This window comes from Mesoplodon mirus (assembly GCF_964341445.2).
Source record: "Mesoplodon mirus genome assembly, chromosome: 11".
Taxonomy (NCBI): domain Eukaryota; kingdom Metazoa; phylum Chordata; class Mammalia; order Artiodactyla; family Ziphiidae; genus Mesoplodon; species Mesoplodon mirus.
In genome coordinates this window covers 7,580,607-7,597,339 of record NC_138987.1, presented here as the reverse complement: position 1 = coordinate 7,597,339, position 16,733 = coordinate 7,580,607, and the positions used below count along the sequence as shown (strand labels likewise).

At 36.2% G+C, this 16,733-nt stretch overlaps 1 protein-coding gene across 1 annotated transcript in view; it reads right to left on the bottom strand.

The window, feature by feature from the left end:
* Positions 1-16,733, bottom strand: part of PTPRQ (protein tyrosine phosphatase receptor type Q) — a gene marked incomplete at its 5' end in the record, with an annotated part of 200,301 nt that overhangs the window by 67,607 nt on the left and 115,961 nt on the right. Inside the window, one exon of the mRNA XM_082636662.1 lies at positions 6,208-6,329. Within this exon, the coding sequence (XP_082492788.1) occupies positions 6,208-6,329 (122 nt within the window). The remainder of the gene's footprint in view (positions 1-6,207; positions 6,330-16,733) is intronic.

The following is a 16,733-nucleotide window of genomic DNA, read 5'->3' as shown; positions in this document are numbered from 1 at the left end:
AGATTCCATATATATGTGTTAGCATACGTTATTTGTTTTTCTCTTTCTGACTTCACTCTGTATGACAGACTCTAGGTACATCCACCTCACTACAAATAACTCAATTTTGTTTCTTTTTATGGTTGAGTAATATTCCATTGTATATATGTGCCACATCTTCTTTATCCATTCATCTGTCGATGGACACTTAGGTTGCTTCCATGTCCTGGCTATTATAAATAGTGCTGCAATGAACATTGGGGTACATGACTCTTTCTGAGTTATGGTTTTCTCAGGGTATATGCCCAGTAGTGGGATTGCTGGATCATATGGTAGTTCTATTTTCAGTCTTTTAAGGAACCTCCATACTGTTCTCCATAGTGGCTGTATCAATTTACATTCCCACCAACAGTGCAAGAGGGTTCCCTTTTCTCCACACCCTCTCCAGCATTTATTGTTTCTAGATTTTTTGATCATGTCCATTCTGACTGGTGTGAGGTGATACCTCATTGTAGTTTTGATTTGCATTTCTCTAATGATTAGTGATGTTGAGCATTCTTTCATGTGTTTGTTGGCAATCTGTATATCTTCTTTGGAGAAATGTCTATTTAAAATCTTCTGCCCATTTTTGGATTGGGTTGTTTGTTTTTTGATATTGAGCTGCATGAGCTGCTTGTAAATTTTGGAAATTAATCCTTTGTCAGTTGCTTCATTTGCAAATATTTTCTCCCATTCTGAGGGTTGTCTTTTCATCTTGTTTATAGTTTCCTTTACTGTGCAAAAGCCTTTAAGTTTCATTAGGTCCCATTTGTTTAATTTTATAGTCCAATGTTTTATAGAAGAAAGAATATAGGTTGGTACCCAGCCATCAGGGGTTCAAATCCCAACCTGGTCACTTAAAAACTCCTGTAGCATTTGATAAGTCATTTATGCTCTCTGTCTTACTTTCTGTATATGTAAGATTGGGGTGATAATATCTACTTAAAGTATTTTGATGATTTAGAAAAAACAGATCTGAAGTAGCTGGCACAGAAATTTGCAATTTTTTTTTTACCATGACCAACAAAAATGAAACACATTTTGCAACATAATTCAGGATGTGTGTGTGTGTGTGTACTCTTTATAACTGAAAATTGCTTTTCAGAAATACAACTTCTGAAATGCACTTTGATATTTTCTGCTCTTTTTAATTTTATTCCAATTCATTAAAAAAATGCTGGTCATAATTGAAGTTTGAAAAACTGATCTAGCACCGTGCAAGGCACTAAGTAAGGAATCAGTTAATTAACATGATGTCATAATTATTATATGTGTACAAATGAGTATGCTTAGGTATATTAAATATAGTTGTATAATTTATTAAAACATAGTCTGTCTTTGATGGAGAGTCTGGCCTATTCACTGTAGGGATTAAACATAGCTAAAGTTTCTAGCACTAAATAGAAGGGCTTTTCCTGAGATGAACAACAGCAAGTTTGAAATCCTATTATGCCTGCTTCTCTCAAGTACTTGAAAGACTTAAAAACAAGTTGAATACACTGCCCTCACTATCAAGTTCATTTTCAACTTGACCCTCTCTCATAACTTTGAAAGATGTTTTTTTGTTTAATATGTTCTTCAAATGCTCTTTTCTAAGAGCTTTTTTAAACTAAAAATGATGTTGCTATGAGAAACACAGCAAAAGGCTGAAAAATACCATATCTGCAAAAAGTCAAACAGATCAAACCAGAGCAGTGGAGGGAGGTGTTCCACTTCTAAAATGGCAGAAAAACAAATCAATCAGTGTAGGAAGCCAATTGATCGGGTGCATGCACCCACTGGTAGAAAGTGTGTATGTATTTAATTAGTTGTCAACATCTAAATATCACATACAAATCGGGCTTTTAAAATTTCCCCTATGACTAGGCTTATATTCATGCTGGGTAACAGTTATCTAGAGATGAGTGACAGGTGACTCCTCTAATGGGGCAGGGGTCTCCAATTCATCACTGAAGCTTCATTGTGACTGTTCCTTGATGTTCCTTGCCTGACTACTATAGCTATTTCAACTCTGATTTTATTGAGTTGAGCTGAATTCCTCAAGATTCCATAGCAACTTGGTAGCTGAGACAAGATTTACTCCCAGGTCTTTGAAGGGTCCAGACCTCTCTACACAAAGTCATGGGGCATGGCCTTATAAAGTAAAACTAAATTATTCCAATGCCTTCCATTAAAAAATGGATAACAAATAGCAAGTAGTAAAACACGAAATAAAATGCATGTGATCTACTGTATCTTAAAAAATATACAGTAAAATTCAAAAAGAATGCTGGGCCCTCAGATACAGCATGTGGAAAAATTCATTTTCTTTCTTCACTAAACCTACTATCATTAACTAATATTTGTCCACTTACCCAGGACTAAAACCTCAGACCTCTTTGACCCATCATTTCCCTTCAATCAGTTCCAAATTTGTTTGCTCATATTTGATCATCGATTATTATAATGAAATGTCTGCCATTTTTTTGAAGTGTGGTTGTTTTATATACATTGTCAGTAATTAGATTCTGATTCTATTTTCCTCTCCTTTGCCTGCCCCACCTGCACTCTTCCCCACCTGGTACACTCCCATTTAATTCTTACATCCCAGAACAGAACAAATTTAATCTTCTCTGTGCAGTCTCCTCTATATATTATGTCCCCCATAACAGAAACTTTAATTACTTTGTTAGTTTATATTCCAAAAAAGACTGCATACCTCATACTCTACAATTAGCTCTTTATATTCTGGTGTCATTCTCTAGAGTGTGAGCTACTTGGAAGCAGAACTTTGTTTTCTATCTTTGTCTTGGTGAAAGAAGCTACTAAGTATTTGCTAAGTTAAAAAATAAAGGGACTGACAAACAAAGGGCCACAAAATGCATTAATTTCCAGTAGAATCATCCAGGATGATATCTGAGCCCATATATCTTTATTCAAGATTGTCAATTTTTGCTTAATTTGAGTCTTTTAAGGGAAGAGTTTTATGCCCTTGCAGTTAGTATTTGGCAGAGGCCAGGCTGCAGCATAAGTCCTAAATTCAGTGACATACGTTCTTCTTTGGCCTGCGAGCAAATGACTTTTGAAGGTAGATAGTTATATATTCATGAAATGAGCTGCAGATAAACTCTATAAGGATAATGACCACATCCGACTTGTTCACTTCTACATACCCAGCACGTACCACAATGCTGGCATTTGAATGTATTTAAAAGTGTGTTGGGAGTTTGGGATTGACATGTACACACTGCTATATTTAAAATAGATAACCAACAAGGACCTACTGCATAGCACAGGGAACTCTGATCAATATTCTGTAATAACCTAAATGGGATAAGAATTTGAAAAAGAATAGATGCATGTATATATGTATAACTGAATCACTTTGCTGTACACCTGAAACTAACACAACATTGTTAATCAACTATGCTCCAATATAAAAATTTAAAAAATAAAGTGTGTTGAAAGAATGAAGGGAAGAAGGAACAAATGACAACTTAGTTCCAAGAAACCTAGGGAAACTCTGAAGTGTTAGAATCTGTTTGAATTTTTGCTATCTTTGATCCAAAGGTGTTTTGGTGAGCATATATTTCAGTTTGGCAATTTTTATTTGCTTTTTGATGGTTTTTCCTATTTTCCATCATACCATTGTCTACTGGTTTTAGCCACGTCTTAATATTTGAGAAGTTATTTATCATCTCTGTGCCTCAGTTACCCTTTATGCAAAATGAAGATGATAATATTTACATCAAAATGTTATTAGATAAGATATGATAATACAATGCATATAAAGAGCTAATATGTAACTGAAATAAGCAATTACAATATTAGTTATCTTTCCATCCTTCTCTTTCCCTTGCTCATTTTTAATCTCAGTAAGAATGCTAAGAGAATGAGATTATACATCACTTTTTTTAATGTTTTGTTTTTCCCTCCTTTAAACACAACCAAATTCCAAGAGAGAGCTATTTTCCTTAATAAAGTATCTTTTACTTGATAGAGCACAGCATTAACATTTTTTTTTTTTTTTTTTTTTTTTTTTTTTTTGCGGTACGCAGGCCTCTCACTGTTGTGGCTTCACCCGTTGCGGAGCACAGGCTCCGGACGCGCACGCTCAGCGGCCATGGCTCACGGGCCCAGCCGCTCCGCGGCATGTGGGATCTTCCCGGGCCGGGGCACGAACCCGTGTCCCCTGCATCGGCAGGCGGACTCTCAACCACTGCGGCACCAGGGAAGCCCCAGCATTAACATTTTATAATTTGCTTTTAATGCTATTACCAGAGCATTTGTCATTCATGTTGATTATTTTTGGCTAATTATTAACTAAAAATCTTCACAGATATGCTCTAAAAAAGGAACATAAACTGAAGACTGAATGGGAGAACAAATGTACCAATAAACCCTGAAATTTTCTTTTAATCATGAAACGTCTTTTGAGAAAGAAGTATTTCCTTTAAGAAATAATATAAAGACATTAAAAAATCATAAAAGTTGGGGCTTCCCTGGTGGCACAGTGGTTGAGAGTCCGCTTGCCGATGCAGGGGACACGGGTTCGTGTCCCGGTCCGGGAGGATCCCACATGCCGCGGAGTGGCTGGACCCGTGAACCATGGCCGCTGAGCCTGCGCGTCCGGAGCCTGTGCTCCGCAACGGGTGAAGCCACAACAGTGAGAGGCCTGCGTACCGAAAAAAAAAAAAAAAAATCATAGAAGTTAAACAAGAGATGGATAGAAACAGCAAGAAGGAAAGGAGAATTCACCATGAATTACCTAATTTAATGTTAGACGCAACCGTAAGAGACTGCTCATCAGGTCCAGTAAAGCTCAAGCAGGCTGGCAAGGAGATATTTCCAATTCTAACCCTAGATAACAACTCTGCGTTATTCACATTGTGCAGCACCCTGTCTTAGGTGAAAGGCTTGACTCTCATGCTTGGGTCTCCTTGTGTCTGGAAGGCTACTCCAATTTGGTGTCTTCAGGGACATCTTATTTAAATGTTTGTATTCCCCAGGATACTATCCTCAGGTTAGTTCTTACAGAAGAGTCTTTACATGTTGTGTAGTTAATCTCATCTACTCATATTATTTCATCTATCATCTAAACACCAACAGTTCCTAAATCTGGGAATATAAACTTCCTCTCCTGAGCTACAGATCCACAAATAAAACTGCTAATGAGCTATCTTCATCTGGAGGATTCCCAGGCATCTTAAAGTCGGTGCATCTAGTACTGAATTCATGCCTTTCCTCTACAAATCTGTTCCTCCTCACAATTTTCCAAATCATGTATCTTAAAGTCATCCTTGATTATTCTTTTCACTCACCATCCACAGATTTTTTTCACCAAATCCTGTAGTTTTAAATTATTTTTCATTCTGTTTTCCTCACTCCATTTCCTATGTCCTTCTTTTCTTGTCCAGTTTTACTCTTATAGTTCCCTGTCTCCTTATTTAATTTTGCACCCCCAGGACTTCTCTAAAACTATTCTCTACAATGCACCCATACTGATCTTGTAAAACAGAAACCTGTATCCCGACACCGCTTTAACTCCACAATTGGCACCCCACTGCCCTTACCATGGAACCCACACTCCATAACATGTAATAAGTCTGCCTCCTGATCTGGCCTCATCTCTCAGCCTTTTCTTCTTGAAAGTTTTGACTAAGGATTCCAGAACTACTTGCTTTTTCCTGAAGGAAGCTAACTTTTCTATTATTCTAACTTCTATTACCATTTCCTTTTCATGTTCTGCTTCAACTATTTTCAAAATTAAGCTCTGATGCTATCTTATTTGGGAGATATTTCTCTTAATGCCTTGTCCGTTCTCCTTTTATGTTTTGAGTTTGTTTTCACTGTATTTTAAACCAATATATTATTATCAACTTAATCTCATTTATATACATCATCTATACCCTGACGATAAATACAATAATAACCATGGTGACAATACTTTATTTTCATTTATTGAACACTTACTATGCGTCAGGCAATGTTTTAAGTTCTTTAGGTAAATTTTCTAATTTAGTTCTCACAAAATCTCTGTACACTGGGTAGTATTATCAATCTTTATTTTACAGATGTGGACACTGAAACACAAACAAGTTAAGTAAGCTGCCTAACAGAGCTGAGATTAAAATTCAAAGTCTGGTTCCAAAACCTATATTCTTAACCACGCTCTATACTGTCTTTTATAGAAAGTAAGACATGCCTTACCGATTTGATGTCTATCAAATAGAATGTTGGTCCAGTAATGACAGCAGGTTCACTCCAGCTGATGTTGATGCTAAAAGGTGATGTTGCTACTACATACACATTTTCAGGAGGACCATCTGGAGCTATGAAAATAGAAAAAAATCAATTACCTTGCTATATTTAAGCTAGTATTTGCCACAATACGATAATAGAAAAGACTGTAAAAAAGGATAATCATGATGAATTAATTATACATAAATTTATAGTTCACAGCGTGCTAAAAGGCATTGGCAAATCAAACGATGTAATTACTTTCAAAATAATTACTATGCATAAAGAACTTCCATATGAGAAATTAATGGTCATAAATACATGATTTTTAAACTTGAAATAACAGTTTGAAAAGAAAGCATTACTATTGCTAAAATAAATCTTTTTGAACAAATCAATATTTTATTTTAAAATAGTTAGCTTAACAATGTTGTTTTAGGAAAACCTGCAGAAACTAAACATATTTGACTACAGAAAAGTGGAACTGGTTCAAGTGAATTATATTTTAAATGTATTGTCTTACAAATGTATCAATAAATTCGGTTGGTTTATTGTTTTCACTGAGGGGGTAGCATAGGAAATAGGTTATACAACTGATCTTATTATTACAAATGTAAACATTTCCTGAGTTCATTATGATTCCAAACAAATTCTTTAATTTGTCTTACTTTTATTATTGTTATCTTTCCTCAAGAGTGCAAAACAAGAAATAATGTTTTAAGGAACTGACTGATGAAAACCTGTGTTGAAATTTCAATTTGTGAAACTACTAGGAATTAGAAGAGTTTTCAGTATGTTAACGATTTAGTCACAGTTACTTTGACATAGACATTGACCTAGAAACACTGTTTACACATCCCTGTCCTATCACAGTGCCTCGTCAATTCCAGGGATATTAAATATTGGGAGATGAGTATTTCCCAGCATTTCTGATTTTTAAATCCACATGAACAAACATTACTAAACAATATCATTCCTTAGATCCTGAGAAGGGGTAAATAAGAAGAGAAAATATTCATTTCCTCAAATTTATAACAGCAACAAGTTGTATGATCTTGGTCAGACAATAAAATTTCTGGACCTCAGTTTCCTCTTCATATGCATATTTCACAGTGTTTTAAAGGGAACTGTGAACACAAAATGTGTGAAAGTAGCCCATTAGTTTAGTGTTTGGCCCTTTTTGTAAATTAATACAAAATATTATAACAAAGGGCAAAGTAAAGATAAGAACTAATTAGAAATACAAATAATCTACTATGAGAGGGCAAAGACAAAGTGGTGAGTACAGTTGGGTGGGGAGTCAAGGTAAAGTTGCAGAGAGGAGCTGGGGATTGAATAGACTTTGAAACATGAGAAGGATTTCAATAATCAGAAGGGCAGGTTTGGGGGCACTTCTTTGCTAAGAAGGTAATAAGCAAAGCCACAAAGATATAAACAATGGGGTCCACAGACTGAATATTATTTCTGCAGAATGGCTTTCTTAATGCTTATTAATCTTATGCTTATGCTTATTATTTTATAATTAAATATAATTCTAGGAAGGGGTCCACACACTTCACCAGACTGTCCAAGGAATTCATGGTACAAAAAAAAATCAGAACCCCTAAATTTAAGGAATAGAGATATCACAGAAAAAGCAGCATTAATGGAGGGATAGGGTAGGGAACAAGCCTCAAGCAGTCATTTGGGAACTAAGTTAGGGAGCACTCGATTATCTTAAAGCGTCTGAAGTTCATTCTTTAAACAATGGGATGTCACTGAAAGTTCTGAGAAGGGAAGTATTTTTCTAGTGATTTAGGAAGAAATCTGATGCAGCTATGAAAAAGACACGTGCTCTGAAGCAATGAGTCCAGATAGGCTATTTCCAAAAAGCCAGGTGAGATCTGATGAGACCCAAAAGTAGAAGAGTGACAGTAGGTAGAGATAGGAGATGCATCCCAGAGCCCTTAGAAAACCTAATAAAAAGAACTTAAGGGCAGATGAGATGTGAAATAGAGGAATGTAGTAAAAGCTAACCCATGTATTAATACTGGGAGAGTATCGCTAGAATTCACAACAACAGCACGTTCAGGAACAGACACTAGTTTTGGTAGGGATAAGACTATGGCAGGAGCTGATAAATTTGGTCTGTACTCATTAAGTCTGAGACACTCACAAGGATTCAGATGCCTGCCTGGCAACTGGAAAGGTGAGCCTAGAACCAGGGAGACAGGACCAAGATGGAGAAGGGTTTTTATATTTTTTCAGATAATTCCTTACAAATTGGGATAGTATAAATATGGCAAGTATATCTGGTTCAAGTGAGTCACAGACTCTGAAGAAAGACAAAAGTTTTATTTCAATGCCAGGTAGCTGTTTAAGATGCTAATAGTAGTGACAGTCTTTGGACTATGAATGAGTTATTGGTACTTAGAACATTTCCAAGAGAGATGATATTATATGTTTTGGAATTTGGGAGCCCAGCTCAGCCCATAAAAGTATTTTTTAAGAGTAGCATTGAAATAATTTAAAGAAGTACTCAAATGTTACTATAGAGGACTCTAGGAAATATGTATAAGAAAGTTTCTGTGGGAAAATGCTCTTGGGGCGACAAACATATCCTTCCTACTTGTACCTTTTCTGAACTTTGTGCAATACGCTGAACACTGACTCAGAGATCCAGTCTATATGGCATCCAGGGGAGAGAGTGAGGAGGGGATGCTCCTGGATTCAGAGGTATGATAAGCTGAGAGGTGTTAATAATAATGACAGAATTAGGCACATGATTTCTCTGGTGACTAATGTAGAGAGATCATGGAATCTCAGCACTTAAACACACCCTGCATGTCCTGAGATCTTCAGTCTTATTCTAACTTTAGGATCCTAGATTTAGGAAAACTGCCTCAAACTGTAGCATAATTCATTTAGATAACTAGACACATAACAAATGCCAGCAGCATAATTGTTTTTGGATGCCCTCACAGAATAATGCACTCCATATTCAAAAGTGGCAACTCTCTTTCCTTCGCAAGCTGGATATTCCTTAGAAATAAGGAGTGGATAGGCTTCAGGATTAGGTACACCATCACTGATCATCATTATATACTTTCCTCATGGAGAAATCACTCTGAAAAATGTAAGATGTTTTATGGGTTTCAATGGCCTGTCTCCTGCCTTTGACTCTGTAAAAGGGGATGAGCTAGAAGCTAAGTAAAGCTTTATTAAGGTGGCTATGGATTAATATTTTAATTATTTATCCTTTATTAATGTTTTTGCAAAAGCTGCCTTCTAGCTCTGTATGGACCATTGTGGAGAGGAAGAATTTTCTGACAGGCTGCACATTTCAAGTGGTATGAGACAGGAAAATATTTTAGCCTACCTTTTCCTTTATTTCTACCAAAATGTTCTGTTGGCTTTTAGGTGAAATTTATGCATTTATCCAACCAATATTTATTGAGCATCTTCTATGTGCCAGGGACTGGGAAGACACCAAGCTTATAGAAGTGATCAAGGTAGCTGTGGACCTATCCATATAGAGCTTCTAGTACGTACCCACTCTTCTTCACTCAGCAACTGTTTATTGAACACCTACTCAAGGCAGGCACTTTTGAGGTGCTGGGAATAGAGAAGAAAACCAGAGATACAAAGATCATGGAACCCCTATTTCAGTGGAGGGAGACAAATAATATACAAGTATATTATAAAAATTTATATAAATTAATATATACCATACAAATAAATGATATACTATGTTAGGAAGTGATATGTACCATGACAAAAAATGCAGCAGGGTAATTGGGATGGGAATGTGGATAGGAGTTACTATTTTTAAAAATATGGTGGTCAGGCTATGCCTCTCTAAACAGGTAACATTTAAACAAAGATTTGAAGGAGGTGAGGGAGCATGGGAATGTTTGAAGAAGGAGTGTCACAGGGAGGAGAACGGCCAGTGCAAAGACCCTGAGGCAGGACTGTGCCTGGTGTGTTCTAGGAATAACAGGGACTCCAGTGAGGCTGGAGCCAAGTAAGTCAGAATGTTGAGTCAGACAGGAAATGAGGCCAGATTGTGTAGGGCCTTTAATGCCATGGCTAAGGTCTTTTAAGAACTTCTGTCATAGACAAAAAAGACAAATGCCGTAGTTTAATAAACTAATATCATGAACTAGAAGGAGCCTCTATAGATTTTGGTGCTTGGTATCTAACTCACACCAAGAAGATGGGCCAAAGTCCATTATATCAAAAGAGGACAGATTATCTCCAGAATGTTATTCTTATGCCTCTATAACATATATAAACTCGATGGCTGTCGGGATTACACTTTTAAACCTAACTCATTCTAGCAGGCAGGCAAGGTGGTGCATTACTGTTGCCCAGATAACATGGACAGCTTACTGAGAATTTTCTGTGATAAGAAAGCCAATGAGATTTTTCTGTGACTAGGTTGATGGTCGCTTGTTTTTACAAATATTTTCTGGAAATATTCTTCCATGTCTGTGTCTTCTCTGCTCTGTAGTCTGGATCTTTGGGGTCTCAAATGAGGACAGATCCAAAACCATTTCCCAAGGAAACCCTCGGCTAGTCTTGCAAACATGTCTGTAGACTATAGCTCAGAAAGCAGTATGATGCCTTGCTTCAACTTCTCATCTTTCCTAGTGAAATGTCAACCCTGCAATCATTCCTTTAATACCAGCAATCAAAGCCCTCATCAGGGAGTGTCTGCTACCCCAAGCAGAGCTGACAGAAAAATGACATTCAAAGATCATTCATGGTACATACTAACCACTTGAACTACTAAATATTTTAAGTTCTATGCACTAATCAATCATTATAAAAAGGCAAGGTATTTAGCCCCTCTCTGAGCTGTGCTTTAATTCTTGAACTTTCCTAAAGTGTTTTTTATCTTTCTTTTTTAAGAAACAATCACTCTTAATAACATTTGCATTTTCAGTATACTTGATAAAATTGCCTGTTTTGTTACACAAGTGTCCCCTGTGTTAAATCCTTTATGAAATATTTCTCTTAGAACATATTATATTAATCTGTATTCTTGAAGAATTATAATATGATGGAATAAGAACTCCTAAATCTGAAATTAAAACAAGTAAACACATACCTAACTAAACTGATATGAATATATTATATGCACATAACTGAATATATATTTCATCTGTATAAAGCAATGAAAGATAAACATTTGATTAATTCACAAATATTTTAAGAGAAATATTTAGAACACCAAATGCTCAAAGTATACTATAAAATAGTATCTAATTATTTTAATATTGTCCAAATATTATAATGTACTTTTAAGCAAATATCATTTTCAAGTTTCTTTTATGCAATTTTCTCTTGGAATTTATCAAAATTCCAAAAATGCATAATAAAATAATTCAGTATTATTTTTTTCTTTTATTCCAGTGTATAGTAAACTATTATTAGAGTTACATAAGGGGGAATACAAAATTACAATTATGAATGTCAACAATCAAAATAAAGGAAGCTTAAAACAGTAAAGGTATGGGGAATTGAAAATATGCCAGTTTAAAAGCTTAGTAATAAATAAGCATCTTTGGGAGACTTTGTTTGTCTCTCCATAAACTGTCACATTCTGATTTAGGATTGTTTGTGAAATGAATCTAGTCAGTAGTAGGCCAAGATATCACTATACCCTTTCTCTTATAAATCACAGCAATTTACTCAGTAGGAATGATCTATCCTTATTCTCTCATTCCCCATAATCCAATCACTTCCTCTCATAAGCACTTTTCCCCTGGTTTTCGCAATAATGCATTTTCTGTAACTAACAACCATCATTTCCTGATTATCATGCTTCTATCCTTGCACAGGAATGTGGGTCTTATGTGGGTCAGGGTCATCTTTCCCATCCATCTGTGTCCCCATGCTAAGTGTGTTAGCTGAAAGGTGAGTCTGGATAGACCATCATTATGCCTAGTACATATAAAAGTTTGAATGCCCCCAAGTCTATGACACTTTGATTAAGAACCATCAAATTTTGGTGTGTCTAATACTACACTTTCAGAATAAGCACATTCAAAGAGTTATTAGAAACTTTGCCTTCTGCAGATCCCTGTAAATTTTATTTAATGATGAAAAATGTTGTAGAAAATACTCTGGTTTTTAGTGCATGCTGTAGTGCCCATCCTAAAGAATAAACATAAATAAATGACTTGACAGCAACTCACAAGACAAAAAATCTTGAGCTCTGTACACATGTATGATTTAGATTGTCTGCACATCTATTTGAATTTAAGTTCATTTCAAGTTTATTTAAAGGTCCTTCCCTTCAGGGTACTTTAGTTTCAGGATTTGGTACACTGGACCATCAGATTCCTATCTACTGTCATCACTAAATGAAGGACTCCCATTCTTTTTCAGCTTATACAAGTATGAACAGCCTCTAGGACTGTGCGTTGCCTTAGATTCACCATACCTGAAGGAATTTGCTTTAAGTTTTAGATGTCTCTCAGGACTAAACAAAATCTAATTGGCTGGGTGGTTTGGGTGGATTCCTTACATCTTAAATAATTCAGGGCATCAAGGGCCCTGAAGAAGTTCAGCAATTAGATTGACCATATTGATGGAGGCCAAGAGCATCTCAGGACACATCCCACTGGTTACAATACTGCACTAATTGGCTATCCTTCACTGGTGCTGAATGTTTCCCTAGAGCCCAGTGATTTCACTGCCCAGTATGAGATAGTACTGTTGGTGTATGAAATATTTCCTACCCTTTTACAAGATTTTAATTTGTTTTACAGTTAGATTTCCCAACAGCAAGACAGTAGCACAAAGGGCAACTATTACAAGCATAAGAATTTGACCTATTAGACTGTTTGATGAGTACTGAGAATGATTCATGGATGCCCACAGGATTAGACTTCATTGTATGACCATTTTCTTTGATGCTGAATGAGTAATTTTCTGAGTCATTTCAGGTTAGCTTAGGTGGAAAAAAAATACAAAATACCAAAAAACTCTCACTTCCAATATTAGCCATGCCAGGTAAGAATGAAAATATTCTCATATTAGTTCCACTGCTTTTAGGATCAGATAATACAGCTTTTTCTAGAATAGCATTATGTTCATAAAACAACTTTCTACAACAGTGGTTCTCAAAAATGTGGTCTTCAAACCAGCAGCATCAATATTACCTGGGAAGTTGTTAGAAAAGCAAATTCTGAGATCACACCCGACTTACTGAATCAGAAGACCTGGGTAGGGCCTAGCACTCCGTGTTTTAACAAGCCCTCCTGATGATTCTAACGCTTGTGGTACAAGTTTAAGAGCCACTGCTCTGTAACATCAACGTACTATTGGAAAAGGCAGTGGCACTGCTCTTCAGATCAGGTACCAATGATTAGAACTCTTGGTAACAAGGTTAGAAAGGGGGATTACTGTTTCTGTGAGGACTGGGAATGTAGTTAGTGGTGGAGGGCTTGGGAGCTGGTGATAAACATGGAAACTTGCATCTAGCTAACAGACACTCCACACACTGGTCTCCTTGTGCCTTTCATGTATTTTAATTCTGAATAAACGATGAAGAGGTTTCTCCCTACCATCACTCCCTCTCATTCCCAAAGCTTCTAGAGTAATACCAGGTCATCATGTTCCATGAGAACATAAGAAAACATCATCATTTCTATGGTACCTTGAAGCTATGTGTAGGAGCAACCTGGAATAATTCAGATAAGGTCATCATCATAACAAAGTGTTAGGGCTGGGATAAACATTGCTACTTCATTCTCCCATGCATTGTATGCAGGTATAATCAGGGTAAAATAACTATCAAGGGTATAATTAAAGAGAAGAGAAACTAAAAGTGTACTTAGAGGTTATGTGTGTTAGGGCAAGTCCCATTTAATTTGTTTGGGAATGGAGATGGTTGGATCATGTACCAGAAGCTTGTACAATATCTCCAGGTCTTTCTTAGTCTCAGTTTTCAAAGCTAATAATGCCACATACTGATTATCCTTTAAATTTCCTTTAACTGTTTGGCTTTTAGTGCTTTGCTAAAAAGGCATTCCACTTGTTCATGCAAATGGGGATTTCTAATTATTTTTATTTATATTCCAGAAAACTTGCTTAGCAACCTGGCAAAAGTTTTTTGTTTTTGTTTTTGTTTTGAAATTAAATATAGAGTTCACCTAATCAAACTTACAAGCTTTTGCACAGCAAAGGAATCTGTAAACAAAACAAAAAAATAACCTACAGAATGGGAGAAAATATTAGCAAATGATGCAACTGACAAGGGCTTAATTTCCAAAACATACAAACAGCTTATACAACTCAATAACAAAAAAAAACAACCCAATTGAAAAATGGGCAGAAGATCTACATAGACATTTATCCAAAGAAGAAATACAAGTGGCCAATAGGCACATGAAAAGATGCTCAACATCACTAATTATTAGAGAAATGCAAATCGAAACTACAATGAGGTATCACCTCACACCGGTCAGAATGGCCATCATCAAAAATCTACAAACAATAAATGCTCGGGCCTCCCTGGTGGCGCAGTGGTTGAGAGTCCGCCTGCCGATGCAGGGGATACGGGTTCGTGCCCCGGTCTGGGAGGATCCCATATGCCGCGGAGCGGCTGGGCCCGTGAGCCATGGCCGCTGAGCCTGCGCATCCGGAGCCTGCGCGTCCGGAGCCTGTGCTCCGCAACGGGAGAGGCCACAGCATTGAGAGGCCCGCATACGCAAAAAAAAAAAAAAAAAAAAAAAAGAAAAAAAAAAAAACAATAAATGCTGGAGAGGGTGTGGAGAAAAGGGAAACTTCCTACACTGTTGGTGGGAATGTAAGTTGTTATAGCAACTGTGGAAAACAGTATGGAGTTTCCTCAGGAAACAAAAAACAGAATTACCATATGATCCAGCACTCCCACTCCCAGCACATATCCAGACAAAACTCTAATTCAAAAAGATACCTGCACCCTTATGTTCACAGCAGCACTGTTCAAAACAGGCAAGACATGGGAACAACCTAAATGTCCACTGACAGATGAATAGATAAAGATGTGGTACATATATACAATGGAATACTACTCAGCCATAAAAAAGAATGAAATAATGCCATTTGCAGCAACATGGATGCAAGTAGAGATTATCATACTAAGTTAACTAAATCATAAATAAAGACAAATACCATATGATATCACTTATATATGGAATCTAAAATATGACACAAATGACCTATCTATGAAATAGAAGCAGACTCATGGACATAGAGGATAGACTTGTAACCACAAGCCGAGGGGGAGGGGGTTGGGGAAGGGACTGAGTGGGAGGTTGGGGTTATAAGCTATTATATATGGAATGGATAAACAACAAGGTCCTACTGTATAGCACAGAGAACTATATTCAATATCCTATGATAAATGGAAAAGAATATAAAAAAAGAATGTATATACAACTGAATCACTTTGCTGTACAGCAGAAATTAACACAATGTTGTAAACCAACTATACTTCAATAAAAATTTTTTTAAAAAATAGAGTTGAATGCTTTATTAAATAGTTTAATTTTACATGCATTCTGTTATTTCCTTTAAATTAGGGTTTTACCTATCTTCTCTTTGTATACTACTTAGTACCCTTCCATCTCTTAGTACTTTCATACCACCATGAGGCTTTACCCAAGTCTTTGTCAAGATCTAAGAGCACAGGCTCTAACCTAGAAATGAATGAGGTTCATGAATAAATCAATGTGTGTAAAGTTCTTAGAATAGTACCAGCACATAACAAACACCTGATAAGCTTAGCTATTTCTGTCATTATTCTTAACTATCCAGCCAAGGAGTCTCAGCTCAGGTACCCAACCAAAAAGTGCCCTCAACTACCAGACATAGCAATCCTATGTTTTTTTCAGAAATGGGAGTTTTCCATAGTCAAATCAGAGTTCTTCCTTCTTCCTTAATAAATGCAGAAGAAAACAGAGCTGAAAATTTGTTGGCCTAGGGCCTAATACTGAGGCAGGCCTGAACTGAGGTTAATGACCAGAAATCACAAAGAATTAAATGTACTTCACACTTCTTTCTGAACCAAGAGAAAGAAGATTCTCAGAAAAGTCAAAATCAATTCAATTCAACATGAGATTTGAAGTTTGAGATGAGAAAGAGGGAGAATTCACTGAATTTTTAAAAGATAAAATACAGCTAGCTATTATTGGGAGAAAGATTTTTTCTTCTTTTATCCTTTTAATAACCAGGCTTTCTAGAGGCATACTTATGTCTTTTCATGCACCTTGAATGGTTCATCTCACAAAACTCCAAATAAACTGAAAGAAACCCCGATATGGGCAATAAAAGCATATAAGATTAAAGAAAACAAAACAAAAACCCAGACTTTCTATAATATTGATGATTTAAAAAATAATACAGTGATCATTTTCATCCTTTGATTTTTAGTGATTTTGCTGAAAAACACATTCTACGTGCTTATGTAATAGGATTTCAAAACATTTTTATTTATATTATGGAAAGCTGTTTAATAACCT